The 19,315-nt window shown below is 33.5% G+C and overlaps 1 protein-coding gene across 50 annotated transcripts in view; it reads right to left on the bottom strand.

Moving 5' to 3' along the window:
- Window positions 1-19,315, bottom strand: part of KCNMA1 (potassium calcium-activated channel subfamily M alpha 1) — a 412,923-nt gene that overhangs the window by 102,644 nt on the left and 290,964 nt on the right. For 27 of the 50 annotated variants that reach the window (XM_015866684.2, XM_015866674.2, XM_015866673.2 and 24 more), the window contains 4 exons: window positions 17,149-17,304; window positions 10,484-10,593; window positions 7,971-8,039; window positions 4,168-4,179 (listed from right to left, as the gene is read on the bottom strand). In XM_015866684.2, coding sequence (XP_015722170.1) covers window positions 4,168-4,179; window positions 7,971-8,039; window positions 10,484-10,593; window positions 17,149-17,304 — 347 coding nt within the window. The remainder of the gene's footprint in view (window positions 1-4,167; window positions 4,180-7,970; window positions 8,040-10,483; window positions 10,594-17,148; window positions 17,305-19,315) is intronic. The other 23 variants (XM_015866677.2, XM_015866683.2, XM_015866690.2 and 20 more) reach the window with 1 other exon arrangement.

Here is a 19,315-nt window from a genome sequence, read left to right as displayed (position 1 = left end):
TTTAATGCGTGTGTTTTTTTTCAGCAGTTTTCATCACAATGGCATGCAATTAGTTCACAGATACATAATTTATTTTAGAAGAATATGAAGAGAAAAGGTTGCTCCATTTTACAGATGAGTTACTAATGACTCAATTGAGTCACAATGAGGTAAAATATTTATTTATTTAGGATGCCTACAACTTGTTTTTATTAATGTTTAGCATTGTATCTCTATACAGTTTCTTGGGACTTCTGCTGCAAGTAGAAATGCTCAGCAATTGCTTCCAAAAATAATCAGAGATCATCTGTAAAAAGTTTCATTTAAATTGTGTTCACTGTCACACAGGTTTCCTGTGAACAGAACAAAAACCAGTTCTCAAAAGAAACCTTTACCCAGACATCCTTCCTCTTTCTTCATTCACAGTTTCAAACTTTGCAATTGTTTAAAAGGAGAGAACTAAAGAAAAATTAATGCATCACCACAGAGAGCAGCTCCTCAGCACATTTCAGTAGTATTGCAAAAATGAAATTTCATTATTTAAATGATGCCTACAGTATAATGCACACAGCTAAGTGGATTTGCATCAAGACTTCACATCTGAAGTTCACATCTTTTTGATTTCTTAGTTTATTGGGCTTACTGGTTTTGCTTGCAAAACAAAACATTTATTTAATGTACTTTTCAAATGCAGTCTCCCAGGTTTTAAAATGAAACAAAGCTGACATAAAACAGAACAATCAGTCAATCAAACAAAACACAAAACTAGAACAAAATATCATTTGTTTACATGAAATAAGTCACTGAAGTCACAAATACTTTGGAAAATGTAGATTCCTCGGACAAAGTTTTGTCACTTGAATCAATGTATCAAGTCAAAGCTTTCTGGCTGTTCCAGGGACAGCTAAACAGGCAGCCAGTGAAGCAGATTAAAAATTCCCTACTTGGAAAAGAGAACTGCCAACATATAAAGCCACAAGCCCAGGTAAAACCAGAAGGGGATCTTTTTGCTAATAACTTTCCGAAGACTTTCTGCCAAAACATTCCATCATCTCCTTAAATTTACCTGCAGTTAAGTTTCTAGCCTTTCCTCCTCCCTATTTCCTTATTTTTAAAGTCATTTTGATGGTAATTTAGCTGTTAGAAATCTACAGAAGCTAGTCTTTTTTGTTGCTAGTAAGCTGTTCATTCTAAAATATGCAAACATTTACAATACAGTTAGGTTTGACTACATTTCTTAAGTACCAGTAAGTACTTCTCTGTCAGAGTAACACTTCTTTTATCCCCCTATTTCATTCTTTTCCCTTAATGATGAAGGCATTACAGCTTTTCAGTGAAGACAGATGAACAGATTTCTTTACATAGGCTAATGTTATGCTCTCATAAGTACTCACAGTAATGCATACAGTAAGCAACATGTTTTGAATTAAAAGCCTTAAACGGTGGGGGTGGGGGGAAGAGAGAAAGAACAAAGAAAAATGAAATAGGCTTTAAAGCCTACCAAGAAGAATGCATCCATCAGTTATATAGAGAAGCATATATCTATTTAAGCAGTTCATGAAAATGTGCACATATATATATTCCCCTAGTTGTGGAGATAAGTACATGACATTTCATTTTTATATATTGTCAAGGCTGGGAATTTCCCTTGTCAGCAACTTCTGTTATTTACCATTCATTTTGTTCTTACATTCAGGATAAAAATTTGGACAGCACGGAGAATGGGATTCACCTCATCTGTTTTAGAATAGAAGACACTTTCAAGAGCTCAAGTCTGAATAATTAGTAGGGATTAATTAGGTCTATACTGATAAAGACAGATGAGATGAATGCCAGTATCAGGGATCAACTGAACAACTCATCCCTTCATTGAGGAAACCTGTCTGATTGAGTGGCATTATTTTAGATCTGCAGGTACTGTTGTAAATACCATTTTTATCTCAAAATAAATAAGTAAATAAATAAAAAACAATTGTTGAATTAAATGAAACAAAAATGGCAAAATTTTGACCAAACAAATGACAAAAGCTGTAAAAAACTTATTTTAAAACCTTGTGGTAGATGTACTGTACCATTCCCCATGTGACTAAAATAGTAACAATATCACATATTAATCAGAAATATAAATAATGACTCATTATTAATAGAGTAACTAAAACAAGACTATTTGATTTTACTGACTAAAGCTATCACACTACTATGTAAAGACAGCTATTTTTCTTGTTCCATACTATGCCCAGATGAAAAGCATCATTATTAGTCTAATGGCCTTTTAAATTGTGCCATGTCATTCACACAACTATGGACGTAAAATTACAAAATTAGTTTTAGGTGATGTGTATTTTCTGGGAATGATTCTAAGTGGAGTGTGAGGGTAGGTGCACAAATCCCATAATGGGAGTTGCGTGCATACCAGCTTCACACTGCATGTAACTCGTGAGTATTGCTTCTTTCTTCTGGGCTCTATCATTGACATTAATTCAGATCCATATTGTTCTACACAGAAAAATCCAGTAAGACACTAAAAAGAATACAAGGCAAAAGACACAGCACATTACATGCTACAGTATATTAAGCCTTAATTACTACAAGCATACAAAAAAAGGTTGCTCCCAGGAGTTAAGTCCTTCACAACAATGTCTATTAAATCATGAATGCAAGGTGTTTTTACTGGGCATAATCCAAACTAGTTCAATGGTGCTGGTGAGTTCAGTACACTTTAAGTAGCTTAATTATTCCTTCTGGTTCCAGAAGTGATTGATTATCAGTACAATGAAGCACCACAATACAGTTTATTCTGGGAGCAAGCAACTTTGTACATCACTTCTTCATATTGTTCATCATGCCAGCGTTCACATGCCTTAACCACAAGATAATATATACTTAAAAGCAAGAAGCGAAGTAGAGGTGCAACAACTGCAGATCCTTGAAGATGCTAAGTGTTGCAGTAACTTCTCTGCAGTTGGATCATATCAATAATGCCAAACTGACAGGAAGCCACCTCTCTTTTCACACATCTACTTAGAAACCACAAGAGAGTAAGACTAAAAATTAAACAACACACAGCACACGCAACAAAACAGACATGGAAAGTAAAGTTCAGGGAATATGATGAAGAAGGGAATTAAAATATCTGAAAAATGAGAATGGGTCTCTGAAAAGTAACACCAACAGACTGCTATAAGCAATTAGGAAAACAAATGGGAGTGACAGAAAAAAGATGAGGAGAGGAGGAGGAGAGGAAATGAGAAGACAAAGAAGAGCATGCCTTCTTGATTCCATTCAAACCAATAGCAGCAGGATAGAATGGTGACTAGAGAAGGGCTCTCAGAATGGTGTAGCAAAAGAAAATGATACACATGCCACCCCAATGGAAAAAAAAAAAACAACAAACAAAAACAAAAACAAAAAAGCACCGAGAAAAAGATTGAGTAATATCTTCATAAATAATCTTAATAGATGTCATTAAAATGAATGTGACATACAGCACAAACTATCCATGGTACTTTCACTGGAACAGTACAGTAAATGTAATGAGTACTGTATTACAGTTAACTGTGCTCAAAGCAGGATTGGCAATGCAAAGAATCAGGCATTAGGTTGTTAATGAAAGGTGAGACTACAAGAGGAAATGAACCACTGTACTCTCAGGCTTGTTTTGAAGGAAGACTAAGGGAAGAAGGACATCAATGAACATATGAATATGGAGACGATATGTCAGCATAAGGGCTGGAAAAGACGAAAACTACATCGTCATGATACAGTACAAATGAAAAAAAAGAGAACATGAGGTGTTAATAGTAAAGTCTATTTTTCAAATGTAACAGTCTAATACAGCAATGATTCCTTATGGGGATAAAAATAAAAGCCTGAAACATATACTGTTGTATTTTAAATTTCCTGCAAAGAAGTTAGTGCATGAGTCACAAGAACCAACAGAGAGACAAAATGCTATCCTGTCTCCTTTTTTAGTTTGGGGGCTAATATATAAATATACACACATATAGATATATATATATACACACATAGACAAATGAATATATATATATGTATATATATGTGTGCATATACAGAGAAAGATAGACAAAGATGTTATCTTCCTGTGTTCTTGGCAAGGAATTAGTCCTGAAGTTAGAAGGAGTGGAGGTAGGATTGAGGTTGGAAGGAAAGGTAACGAAGAGGGCATACCGCTTTCGGCTTCTGCAAACGACAAGAAAAAAATTGCAAATCAAACACTTTGATAGGAAATCAACTGACATCAAAGCAAAAGCAAAAAAAAACCTTTATATAAAAGTCTCAAAGGCTCAAAGGTTTTTCTGCTGAGAATGAGGACAAATATATGGACAGACAAAGAGAAAATTTAACAAAAGGAGTAAACAGAGGGTGCAAAAGGGAAGAATCCAGGTTAGGCTTTCCTTCTAGCTTATGTGGAAAAAAAATACAAGGAAAAAGGAATTAAAAAAATATCTCTAAAAGGGATTTTAGATGAGGAGTTTGAGCATCTGCATTTAAAACTGGTATTTTTTGCTATCCATTGAGTAAGCTCTGCTAGGACACTCTCACATTGATGTTCTCCATATTCCTTCAGCTTTTTTTTCTACAGGCGAAATAAAACCTTCCAGTAAATGAACTAAGAACATTATTTGAAGTATTTGGCTTATACCAGGTACATAAACAATTTACTAACAAAATGCTTTTTGCTTATTAACAATGGTTACAATACCTGTAGAGATAAAGGAATGGTTGTTATACTAGTTATGGAGAAATGGCTAAATCATACTGTGATCTGGATCAACTAAAGTGCAGACCATAGTAGCTGGACAGAAAACCACTAAAGTCGGTCACAATTTGTATGCCGAGAGGTTTCTGTGATAACTGAACAGTAATTCAAAGATTAATTATATAAATGTAGATGAAAATAAATTTAAGTATAACTATAATTAATTTTTTTAACTACCCTGATGAGAAACAATCACATAAATAAAAATTAAGCCATATTTTAGCTACTTGACTCTATATTTATTGTATCTAAGAATAATTACCTATATCAGGACTGGCAAAACTCATTTTACTTCAGAGCACATTCACACTGTGCTTTTAAGCAATCTTTTTAAAATCATAACTTGTTAACAATTAACAACCTAATACTTCTTTATGTAGGTTTAATAGGAATTGTGGGGGGAAAAAAATTGAGCAGGAAGCTCAGACAGTGATTGGATAGAAATCTGATGATTTCAAATGACTATTAATCTCAAATTCCCTATGGTAGAATTAACACAAAGCTTTAGAAAGAATTAGGAGGTCTATAATGACTTTAACCTATCACTTGTGAGAACTGCACACATTTCAGAATTCACTTTGTGGTTGCTCTAGCAGTCATTGCAAAGTGATGAAAGCAGATGAAACTAATCAGATGAATCAGTTTACTTTAATATACCATATGTATTATATATATGTTATGCCTTCAAACTAGTAACAAGAATCAAAGTGGTGTAAGATCTTCTCATTGATTTGGCAGAAAGAATGATTTGAAACTTCTCTTGTCTTACACCTTCTTCAGCTGTAGCAGAAAAAAATAGCTTTTACTACAAAGGTGCCACCCTGATACTACAGCAATCTTTTATTTATAGTAATCATTGTTGTAAAGCATGTACATTTCTTAGTATTTTCTTAAAAATATGAATCCAAACTATAATCATAAAATAAGTTATTACATATCTCTTCTTGATAACCCTCTTGATAGAATGAATATAATCATAATTAATTTTTTCTTCACATTTATAGATTATCAATAGAGAAGTGAAGGTAAAGTATGTCCAAAAATAATATCAACAAAAATAATTGGTGAATGATAAATTTCTCATGTTAAAAGACCATCTGCACTTGTAAACCATGTTACACTACTTTTTTATCTTAATTCTTCATCATTAAGATGGTGCAAGTAAATGCAAATAAACACAAGAAGTGAGAAAAAGGTTTGTTCTATTACCTTTCTGATTAGATTAAGAGGCTCCAGTTCATAAAGCCAGAAAAACGTACTCAACACATGTGTTGAAGAACACAGGGACAAGTAGAACAGTAAAATTATCCTGCAGGTAGCAATCCAATTCACTGAAGAGTGACTATAAAATTATCACTCCTTACTAAATTAAGAAGTTACTACTGTGGATCATGGTAAAAAATATATTTAAATAAATGATGCAAGTATTTAGATTCCCTGCTTTGTAAAATCCAACTGTTAACATCTCTCCATTAGTTTTGCTTACTGCAATTTCTTTTCTACAAAACTAATTCACTGTAAACTTTTACCTCTATGGACTTAACAGGTTGGATCACACTGTGTTATTGTTTGTGGGATTCTCTTCATCAGCTTGTGATTAAGAACTCAAACCAATTCTTATTGAAGTTAGTTTAAAGAATGATATGGAAGCCATGAATTATCTGTTATTATTAAAAAGTTTGTCATATTAGCACATAACTAAATGACAAGCAAAGTAAAGACAACCTAAAGTTGTTTAACAGTTGTCAGAGAGAGCCAAAGGAAACTAAGTAATTTCTAAATATTGCAATTACAAAATATGCTAAACTGTATCAGTGCTGTTACTAATGCACCTTTAGGGAAAATAATATTTAATCATATTTGTTACATTAGCAAATGCAGAATGTAGTAGTTGAATGGAAAGTTTTTACTTTACGATGTGAGCTAGAAACATTTAAAAAAAATCTGTTATTGAAAAAAAAAAAACAAACAAAAAAGATTTCTTAATTAACATAATGGGGACAAAAGTAAAATCTGGTATCACACACACTACTCCACATATCACTTACCCCATAGGAAGGAATCATGCAAAATCAAGTATAGGCCATGGAAATACTGTTGTTAATAGTTGCAATATTTGATTTTTTAACAAGCATCCCACATAGGTTTTATAGGCATTTATACAGGAATATACTTTCAGAACCTCAGGAATCATGGCATGAGCTCAAACAATAGAACTGGTTCTCCATGGAGGAGAAACAACTGCCCTCAAAGTATTAGGTAATGGGTGGCAAATATCTATATATCTATATATATATATGATGTTGTAGTATATATAGCTCTAGATTTACTGCAAATCTTAGAAATATCACTTTTGACAGAGAAAACAAAATTCAGATCAAAGTCAGAATTACCAGATTTTTGTTATATGCCCCTTTGCATGTTGCAGAGCACATTTATGATTTTTGTTACACAAAAAGAATGTTGTGTAAATGCACTGAGTGACAAACTGAAACCTGACTCCAGTATATACAAATTCTTAAGAATTTTTGTACAAAAAGAAGAAACACGTTCTGTCCATGAATGTATACTCATTTATAATCAAGGGATTTCTTTTCAGATTAAAATGATTAAAATGGGTCAATGAGTTGGTAATTCCACAACTACATGTAACTTCGATTTACCTGACGGTATTCATATATACATCCTTTGTTGGAACTGATACCATATAAATGTTTACTCTGTACTTCCATATATCCTATATGCTATGAAGACTGGCTTTTCCAAACTGATTTAAATGAAATTATTTTGTAAATTTTATTTTGAGAAATAAACTTTACCATAATGACTTGTGATACCACACCTGCTTTCCACTTTTCTATTTTCAGTAAATTGTTGGTCTGTCACTTAAAGTTGACAGAGTAGAAACAAAAAACATTGTGTAAGGTATGTTTTTGTTTAAATAAAAATGAACTGCACTTCTGAAAGTAGACACATAACACTGTACCCCTACCTTATACTAAGTATTGTAACTTAAATTGACTTGGGTGAGGAAAAACAGAGCAGAAATAAAATCCTTTCAGCGCTACATAAAACGGTGTAATGTGATGGCATGAGAATTATACTCTGAAAGGTATCAAACTTATACAGACATCCATGTTTATTTTCAAAAGTACACAAGCAAAATTCTTGACAGAGCATTCCTACTTCAAAATTTTAGTCATGGACATACCTGCTTTCTCTTTTTTCCGACTTGTATTCTATGGCTATCATTAAGAGCTTTAGTTTCGCAAACACCAGTCTGCAGGAAGACAAGAGGCCAAGAATCAGAGCTTCTTCGCAACTGACATTGTGTAAATAGACACGGCTGAGAATCTGCACTCACTCAGATGCTTTCCCAGGCTTCAGTAACATGTATATAGCTCATATATTAAGGTCTTTCTATTTTGAATATATTAAATGCTTCTTCATAAATTCTATAAACAGACAACTTGAGAACACATCCTAAACAGCAGTACTGCATTATTAAGTTTACTTAAGATATAATAACAAACGTCATAATTCAAAACATAAAATTGCATTTGACTATAGCAGTGGATGTTTTGAGGAAATTTTTCAAAACTTTGTTAAAATTAAGAAACATTGATTGTAGTGCACAAAATATGTACACATACTGGCAAAAACAAGAGTACACTAATAGTCAGAATTTATCAATTTCTATGACAGAAAAACAGCATAACAGGAAGCTATTTCTGACCAGCACATGCGAAAATACATGCTGGTACATTATTGCGGTTGTTGGGGGTTTTTTTGTTTTTTTTTGTTTTGTTGTTGTTGTTGTTTATGTTTTTGTTTTTGTTTTGCCTTCAGTTGTTAGTAGTACTTTACTAAAAGAAGTATGATATTTGAGACTTTGAGAAACTTTGAAAAGGGAGTATAGCAACATTTGTTTGAAGCTGACAAGTACTGTGATAGCAATCAAAGAAACACACAATGTTTTTTTTTTTATAAATAACCAAAAATTAGTGATTTTACATTTTTATCACTGAAGTATATGCAAATATCATGCTACTTGCTTCCTGTTCTATTAAACTGGTCAAGCATTCTTCCAGGGTGCATCTTTCAATTATAATGTAATTATAATGGAAACATAAACTTCTGTAACTTAAGATAACACAAGATAAAGAACTATGGGGAGTTTAAAGGCCACTGTGCTGACCTATGGATATTTTTTTACTGAAAAAGCCTTTTCATACTTGTGACAAGGGAGCTCATATACCATTAGGGAGCACAATAAAACAACCTCTGTTTTCACATGATGGCTCTTTCTGTCTCACAGGTGTGCCTAAGAAGACTATTTAGCATCTATAAGACTATTATATGTTGGCTGTGTTAGGAGCAGAGGGGATAGCTGTCCTCTTTCAGGGATGAGACAGAGGGAAGCTTCTGAGAGTGAATGAAGGAAATTGTAAAATATAAGGAGATTTCTCTCACAGATTCAGATGAAATCTGATTTCACTCAGAAGATGGGAAAGCTTTATTTAGAGTAATGTCAGGATAGTCTGACTTGGCTATTATCGGAGCTGAGCTCAAGTTTGTGGGGTTTAGCATTTGACGTGTCAGCAACACTGAATACAATTCACAGTTAGGGGGGGGAAAAAAAGCAAAAAAGCAACAACAACTATAGACGGATCCAATATCATTGCTTCAGAGAGGTGAAAAACTGTAGTGGGCATATGATGTGTGGATTAAGTCCTAACAGTCTAAAAGTGCTTAGGATGTGCCTTGAATAAAACAATTCAAATATAGAAGCAAGAACTTAACACTGACTCTTACTCTGTGATAGACCAAGACTTAGTTTGGCATCAGACTAGAAAGTGCTACTTCCTTGAATACTCACACAGAAGAAATAATCTGTTTTGAAGCTGAGAGAGAATGCAGACAAATATTGAATCTTGTCTAAGTCTTAGCAGTTTGACTCAAAAGTGAAATCTATTCTTGTGACAAGCACTGTTATAAAAAAATACCACATGGAAATATGGGCCATAGCTACAAACATTACAACAATATGTTGGACAAACACAGAACTAATATATATATTATTTTTCCTTTTAATAAAATAGAAGAGAAAGTATGACTGCTATAAACCGTACTATACTTATGGCAATGGCATGTATTGGAACAACATACAGATGCATCTTCCAAAGAAAAAATGTAAGACAAATTTAAGTATTTTCAGCCTCAAAACTTAAAGCTATAGTACGACTTAGACCATGGTTACATACTGCATGCTTGATTGAAACCAGTGCTACAAAGCTCTGGACACCACACTGCTTATATGACTACACTAAATCTGTCTTAGCTAATGAGTGGTTTTCTTGGAATGGGACATAAGCCGAGACAGTGATGCAGACAAACACTGCTCTAAGAATGGGATTCATTAAAAGAAACAATAAGACACTCTTACAAGTAAATATTTTAAATGGATTGCTGATTAATTTGTCATATACTAAAAACATTTACAGTTTCATTTACAATCACTTAATACCAAATCTCTGCAGAAAGTGGCATCATAACATCTGGAATACTTCCATGCTGTGATTGCTTTAATGTTTATTTTATTTGATTTCTTCTGATGTAGCAACATTAGGACTATAGAAAAGTGAGAAGGTCTCCTGCAGAAATCATTGTTTTCACTTGAAAGCATGTAAACAATTATGCTTAATAATATGGATTTCTACTTACTCACAAACTGCAGGGAACGACAAACCCACAAAGGCACTAGACAGATATTCTGTATACATTTCATTTGCAACTCCTTCCAGATAATATTTCTGCCACGTATCCTCCTCAATCTAAACAAACAAACAAACAAAGAGATGTAGAGATAAAAAAATAAAAAAACTTCAGTTAAAATTATGAACAACTCTTTAAGCAAGTATAAATATTTAAATAAAAAAGCACACTACTGAAGTATTATGATGATATTGCCAAGAAAAAGAAGAGGATAGTCAATCAAACACCCTATGTAAAAATGAATCACTTGATTATTTGTAGGAACATTTAGCATGACATGAAGTAAGTCAGTGGAGAGCTTGAGAAAAAGCATCTCTTAATTTTTTGTTTCAGAAAATTCTCTACTGAAATGATTGTATTATATCATTACTTTGTCTCTCTAAAAAGGTTTCATTTGCTTTCACCTAGTTCAAAAGTTGGCTAGTAGACACAACACACACATTAAAAAAACATCATCAAAAATTCTGAAAATTTGTTTTCTGCATCTCTAGCTAGCAGGAAACTATGAGAAGTAGACATATTGAAATGGTTTCAACAGTCACAAGTATTTAATAACAGTAACTGAAGAGAAGATTTACTGCTAAATTCAGACATCTTTCATTATCAAAAGAAAGCAAATCAGATGTGTCCAACATGTACAACACATTTGTTTAACAAAATTCAGAATTTGGTGTGGCATAATATTTGTGGTTTTTTCTTTTTCCAGTATTAAAAATATACTGTAACAGCTGTTTTAAACATGACTTGTGTAGTATTTTATGTATGTTTTGTCCTACACACTTAGTTTAAATTTTAGATTCACTAATCTTTTCCTCTTGCTAAGTCATTTAAAATAAATAAATAAATAAAAATTTAAAATCACTTTTTCAAAGGACTGTTTTAAAGAAGAAGGATAGCAAACTTTTTAAGAAGTCAGTGAAATATCAAATACAATGAATTTATTTCTTAATTTTTATACATAATATACATAATATACATAATATACATATATATATATGTATTTTTTATTTTTATTTTTTTTTCCTGATAATAGGCTTCCAGGTAAGAAGTTCAGTTCTGGAGAAGTAAAAATAGAAAAGCAAAATCAAATTGCAGTATGGAGAGGATTGAAATTATCTCCTCTCTGACTTGTGGGCTGCAAACAATCAAGAGAAATTTCTTCCATATAAACTGTTTCACCATTCGGAGACCATGTGGGATGCTAAAAAAGATTTGCATTGTGTTACTTTCCACCACACACAGAGAAGTCATATCACATTTTTATAACTCGTTTATTTATTTGAAACTTGCAAATGTTGCTGATCAGCAGCTCTTTATATACAGAAAACAGATAAAGTGCAGACTGGGTAAAAACAGAATAACGATAGCAATATGTTTGTTACTTATGCTCTGTTTCATGGCTTTTTCTTACATTGACACCACCTGGCAATGGAAAAAATGTACAAGGAGAAGAAAGCATAAAGATAGCATAAAGAAAATAAGAGCAAGGCTGTTTTCCACTCAGTTTCTCATTTCTAATTTGTTCCCCAGCTTTCTTTTCTTTAAGACACCTGTTTCAATTTGGAGGAAGAAGCTGCAGGTCAGAAATACAGTAAGCAGCTTATTCTTAGCAAAGAATCAAAGACGGGACTGGAAAATAACAAATCTCATTTACATAGCAGTGATCAAGATTCATAGATACTGGCTAGCATTACATTCACCTTCATGTATTTATTTCAGTGTTGAAGATGCTTTCTTTTAGGATACTGTGAAATAGTAATAATTTTAAGAATTGCTGATATAGGGGATGCTTAAAACATTACCAGTGGAGAAAAGAAATATTTCTATTTTTACTCAGATCCACAGCATTTTGCTTATAACTTCAAAGAAAGAGATGGTCACCTGTCTGGTACTTTCTGAAAGGGAGTACCTGCTTGTCTGCTAGAAACAAAAGAATGAATAATAACATCCAGGGTAGAATATTTCATTTCTATTTCTTTGATTCGCTATGTCATCCTGAATTTTAAATAGACAAAATGTTCCACAGGAAAAGATGATCTGTTTCTCTCATAGTCCATATCAGTAATGTACTGATTTGAAACATTTACCGTGAAAAAAAATATTTCAGGAGTTACTGTATTCTTAACTTATTTTGGCCCTTCTGATATTTTGTAGTAAGCATTAACCTCAGAAACTGAACCCCTAAACAAACCTCAAATAACAACCTATACAAAATGTACATTTATGTACAATGTACATAGTGTACATTATACTTTCTGAAGTATGCTTCAGGTTTTTCTCAAATCAAAGCCAATAAATGGTTCTTATTACAATTAATTTCACTTATCCTTATAGATCAGTAAGGAGAAAAAAATATTTTTTATTTAATCAGGTACATATCCCTACTGTTTCTTGTTGATTCAGTTATTCAATACATCTGCTTTGGTTTCGGCATGTCATGCTTACATGCTTTGTGTGCTTCTAACTCAAGCATCCAGAGTTCAGTAAATCTAATGTAATGTTCTTCAGCCTAGTCTTTTTATCAAAAGTACAGAAAAAAAAATTGTTTGGTGGGATTTTGAAGTTAAAGTTAAGACTCTAAAACTGAAGTTAAATAATGCTATGCTTTCTTCTACATACATATCACACAAGGAATCCTGCCACCCATTAGAATCATGCTTAAGGGTCTCCTGAAGTTTAATTTTATAATTCTCTTCTCTACAGCATTGTTTGTGGTGGATTTTTTTGTTTGTTTGTTTGTTTTACCAGCTACATCTGTGAAAGGAAAGGGCAAGTAAGAATGGATTATTCTTGACCGGTAGATGAAAAGAACTTGTGAAATTAAACGTTTCCCCATGTTCACCCATAATGCCTTTCAGTCCATGCAAGTTGCTTGTGTGAGCGTTTGGTTTTACTTTACCTTTAGGTATGGATATAAAAATCTGGCAGATATGTAGAAGGCTAAAACCACTTCCTACATTCTTTGCAAAGTGTTAAGTTTCTGACATTTACAGTCTTTTAATTGGATTTCCTTAAATTGTGAACCATCTCTTTACTCAACTCCATAGAATCTGTAACTCAAAACTGACAGGTTTTCTTTAGCTTTATAAAAATCATTCAGTCTCAACCAACTACTCCCACAATTCTGTCTGTGTGCAAGAACATTTTCCAAAATTGCTAAGAAAAGACTATGTTTTATAAAACGTCATATAACTAATTAAGATTGGTTTTAGTTTCAAATGAGAGAACTATGTGCTTTTTCATTGCTCACTCTAATGTAGAATATTGTAGTAGGTCAAAGAAAGACAGTATTCTGGAATAATATGAGATGCAGTTCTTTAGATACCTTGGGAATCTCTCAGACGAGACTAGAAAGGAATGTTGTGGGAGAATTACATATAGGTGGGTGAGAGCACAGTTGATAAGAGCCCACATTCCTGCTCTTGAAATAGCTTAAAGAAGAACTGAGACTGCTCTAGACCATTTTTCAGATCTCAGATGATGCTTACACAAAAACTAATTTTACGAACCTGTGTTACACTCAAGCACCACCTTCCACATTTTAAAGAGTCACAACTTCTTTATACATACAATGATAGCACCTCTGCTATGAATAGATTATTGAAATACAGTTCACAGGCATAAATTTCACTCGTTTTTCCCTCAACATGATTTGCTGGACAATCTCCTTTCCTTTAAACGTTTACAGAAACATTTTGTTAAAACTATATCACATATTCTTTTTGCGCTGATTTTCTTTTTATTCAGGTTGGTGCCAAAAAGGAACATAAAAGATTCCACGTGAGATTACATCTTTAAAACCAAAAGGAAAAAAATAGACACAAACATAATATTTTGAGGTTTCTTAGTTTACTTTATCTTTAATACTGGGCAGACTGTTTACACAAACCATTTTGCTGTAAAGTAACACATAATGAGTTAAACGTGTACAATGTCACCATCAATCATATTCCTTTGTGTTTGACTGCCCAAACATTTATGGCACACTAAATGACTTTCTAAATGCACTATGAAGAAGGAGGAACCAACAAACATTTCAAAGCTTTTTTTTTTGGTTGTTTTGTTTTTTGTTTTTTTCTTTTTATATTCTTTCCTTAATAGAGATGTTTCAGTAAATTTTCCTGGCAATCTCCTAGACTTAACTGATGTTTGCCCAAGAAATTTATGAGCAACTAACAGTATTTAATTTCAGTGCTCCAAATGCAAAGGAGCAGAAGTCCTCTTAAGGAATGCACATCATTCTTTTCAAAGGAGTCCTACTTAACAATTCCAACCAATGTAGCTGCTCTACTACAGTACACTTTTGATTCACAGAAGTCACTTAGTAATAGCTATAACTTTCAAACAGCTTTGACAGCAAGATAGCTTGCACAAAGAGCATCCTTTCAGTTAAGTAATAAGCCTTCTAATATCACCAGTTGATTTGGATTTTCATGGAAAGCCATATGTAGTTAGTTGCTGGGCATTCATTCTGCTTCAGATTTTAACACTCAAATTTTCTAAGAAATGATGATATCCATTTTAGTTGCCTGAACAATTCATTCTTAGTTAAGTAATTGACATAACCAATAATAGCACAGTCTACCCAGCATTTTACAGCATTTTTTTCTGCTTCCTGTAAAGTAACCTAATTTAAAGTATATCTGTACTCTACTCTAACTCCATATATTAATGGAAACAAGAGCATGTCAGCAAAACTGACATTTATTTCTTCTAAAACTAACATTTTGCTATTTTTCTATTTATTCTACAAATATAGAAATCAATAAAATGAAGAATAATACCATTTGGATCCCAGCACAAAGGATAGTGTCTACCTTAGTGAAGGGGTAAAGTGCCTTGAAAAGCTGAGCTTTTAGCTCTAAAGTGTTTTCACTGAGATAGTCAGATTTGTCAATGTACTGAAATTATTACAATTATTATTCTATCTTGAAAAATAATAGAAAGTTGAAGATTGATATGATAATAACAGTGGTCAGAATGTCAGAGACTCTCTGGAAAGGAACTACATGTACATCTACATTTTTTCACTTGTAATTATACACTTGTAATTATACAAACACGGATCACAACTTCTTGGACAGTTCTCTCAGAGCCAGACACTTTGACAGAACATCTCCTTGTTTTCCCACTGCATGTTTAATGCAAGTTATTTTAAGGTTGAAATTAAGATAGGGGCTTCTGAAGTTACATGCACATTTGACTTCATGAGAAGATTAATCACTTCTGATTTTCAAAGAAAGATGAGCAGAAGTTTCAGGCATATTGACATCAAGCACAAGAACATAGATAACTGCCTGAATAATCTGGATATTTTAGCGCAACTATTAAAACTTCTTAGGACTCCAAAGAGTGTTGAATCACCACATCAGCTAAGACAGAGGGAGATCAAAATTGCCCGCAACAACAATGAAGTTCACAAAAAAAGTAGAATTTTCTTCTGGGACATAATTAGAAAGGATTCATATGAAAGAGACCGCATGAATCTTAGGTAGTTCCCAGATTTATTGAAATAAAACAGCTTTTGTTACCTGAGCATGAGTAGAGATGTAAGAACCTTAACTACAGACATAAAAGAGACAGGATTTATTTCTCTTATTAAAAAAAAACAGAAAATTGTTTCAGCTAAATATAGTAATGTGGAATATTACGGACATATAAGAATCTGTAGGCTCTGTTTTTGGGAAAGATTCCAAAGGACATCTTTATAAAAAGTTTCAGAATTTTCTTATCCCTATAGGATACAGCAGAGAGTCTGCTAAGGAATCCTATACAGGATTCCTGGCTGCTCAACTGATAACATTAGGCTTTGTGATTTTTTTTGGTTGCTTGCTTGTGTGTTTCTTGTGGGAATCTTTTTGTGGGGAACTTATACAAAGAACATGAAGTGAACTATTCTCTACTTTGTAACTCCACTGTTGTGTGTCCTATTGTGAACACTCAAGAGATTGGAAATCATGCATTTCTGATGTTTAGAATCAGTGTCCAAGAATGAGGAAGGAAGCATGTGGAAAGAAGTACTGACTGCTGCAGTCAGAACCTTTGTCCAGAGAACTAGTATGACTGCCTCAGTAGCGTAGGAATATCAAGGTTAAAATTTTGCCATTTGAGCCTTAAAAGTTATTTAGCTGAGAAGAAACAAATACACAAGTGATGCTGAAGGAAGTTTAGGCTTCAGTTCTAACATATGTTCTATATTTATTGTCACAGTCAGAGGTCTACTAACAACTTGCTGTAAAAGACCAAAATGATCAGTCCTTTCTTCCGGACAATTTTTACCATATGGGACATATATAAATCATATTTTTGTTTTTAGCAGCAGGGGTTTTCCTCACAGATAAACACACGGTTTGTTTAAAACAACACAAAAGACCAGAAATATCCTCCAAGAAGTGAATGATGCTTTTAAAAATCCTTTAATGATTATGACAGAACCTGGCTTATTTGCCATTTTGCAGAATAAATCTTCTGTAGGTAAGCTGCTTTATTTTTGTTTGTTTTACAAAAGTGATTAATGTGTTCCTATCACTTTTACATTTGAGCCATGTTCCCTACTCAGCTCTCTGACAAACTGAACTGCAAACTTAACATATTCAAATATGACAAGAAATTACCTTTATGAATGATCTCATGGAAAAGAGGTTGGCTAACATTGTTGAAAGGCCTGGTGCCAGGCAACTCTGAGCTATGAAACCCAGCTTGAGCTCAGCGAGACAGATTGCATCATCCCCTTCTTTCCAGTTCCAGCTTGGAATATTTAATAGATGAGCCTATAAAACAAACAAATAAATAAATAAAAACCCATAAGGTGAAGAAACAGAAATATTTCTGCAAATACAATACAGAATTTGAGAAGATATTAGTGAATGATTTTGTTATGAGATAGAAATTTTCTGAGTAGGAAAGTTTATTTTAAAAATCTTAAAATTTAACTTTATGCTAGGAAGTGTATCTATCTTTTATGCATATTTTCACGATTGAAAACTTTCACATTTCTCAAGTCTTATCCTATACACCTGTGAAACTCTGTTAGGCTCATACTTACATCTGAGTGAGCCTTAATATTCACCTTAGTGTTGATTATTTTCTACTTTCTGTATGGCAATTACAGGTCTACATTGTCATTTAATACAAAATCACAATAAAAGGCCAATAAGAGAATAATTCCACTTATTTTTGTAGGTATCCACAAATGACTTGAGTTGTCTAGAAGCCACCAATTTAATATTGGGTAGCTTTAGTGCAGGCGCGTGCAATCCACATCCCACAGGCCAAACAGCCTGGCACAGCTTGCACTGCAGCCTGTACCCTGCCTCACGCCATCATGGCTGTGGCTCTGCCCCAGGTGTGCAACTGTCACTCAGCATCAACCAAATATCACTGTGCTATTAACTCCACTGGGCTGAAACTGAGGCACGGGGTGCAGTGTGAATTTAAATTAAGGCAAATAAGTTTAAGTATTTTTATACAGTGGCTAAGCATAGTCTTGTGAGCAGAGAAAAACGTGCAGCCATGCTGTCCATTGTGATACAGTAATTCGAGAATGGGTTTCAAGATTGCCAAAAAACTCACAATTTTTTTGCTTATTTCCAACTCCATTTTCAGTTGACATAAATACATGACTTGCAGATTTTCAAATGGAATATATGGAGTTGCAATCAAATCAAAACATGATCAGAGCTTTATAAGCCCCCTCGTGCAAGAGACAAACATCCCTCCTTTCACAGTCACACATTATTCATATCATTGCTTTTTGCCAGAACATTCATTTGTGGTCAATTGTTGTGAAAGATGAAGTACAGAAGGAGTAAAATTTCATCAAAAATCTCTGATGAACACCTTGAGAGCTCACTAAGAATTGCAACCACTGCCATCAAACCAGACTTTTACAAAAGCAAGGTCATATATCCCACAAGTTTTACATTTGTTGCTCTCTTTTAATGTTTTAATTTAAAATAAAATAAAATTAAATTATAGAAAGTTTTGTTACTTATATACATTGACTATATTATATAGCTTATGAAGGATGCTCTGAAAATAATGCCTACTATTTTATGATGTTGCTTCATGACATCAGAGGCAGAGGTGTAGCAATAGAGGTTGAAACTTACAGACAATATTACATTACATTTTCTTACCATGAGATAGATGACAGCACAGGGGAAATCTGATTGAATGGTGTCTGTCATGGGAGTTTATATGAAGCAAAACTGTATCACTCAGTTCCTCCACGTGGGAAAACCAGTATCCACTGATATTCATCAATAGTTACTGAACATTTCTGGAGATCAGTGGATGTGAGCACAGTGAGTCTGCAGGTGGTGCTTTGCAGGAATACTGACAGCAACTGTGGGTCACCTTCTCTGGTGAAGAATTTTCTAAGTGCAACATGCAGGCTCTCGCTCATTGCTGGTGAAAATGCATAGCTAATATTGGTTGCCATGTTGAAGAGTGGTTTGTAGTCGAGAATTTGTTCTATTAAATATTATTATTGTGCTCTCTGTATCGATTGTAGTTTCCATGAAAATAAACAGGACGCACTCCTTTCAGAGCAGCCTCCGTAGAAGTGGCCCTAGACAATTCCTCTTGCACTTGAACACTCATGCTCGAGTTCAATAGGCTTGATAAAATTTATGGATGCTGAGTTGTTAAAAGTTCATCTGAAATCTATTGCATCTACAAACACTGTAGCTTTGACAGTTATATCCAAGATGGTTGACAAATGTTAGAGATTTTGATAAGGTCCTCACATACATAATTACACTGAATTAACTTGTTGCA

This window comes from Coturnix japonica, chromosome 6 (genome assembly GCF_001577835.2).
Source record: "Coturnix japonica isolate 7356 chromosome 6, Coturnix japonica 2.1, whole genome shotgun sequence".
In the NCBI taxonomy this organism is placed as follows: domain Eukaryota; kingdom Metazoa; phylum Chordata; class Aves; order Galliformes; family Phasianidae; genus Coturnix; species Coturnix japonica.
This window is presented reverse-complemented; position numbering and strand designations above follow the sequence as displayed.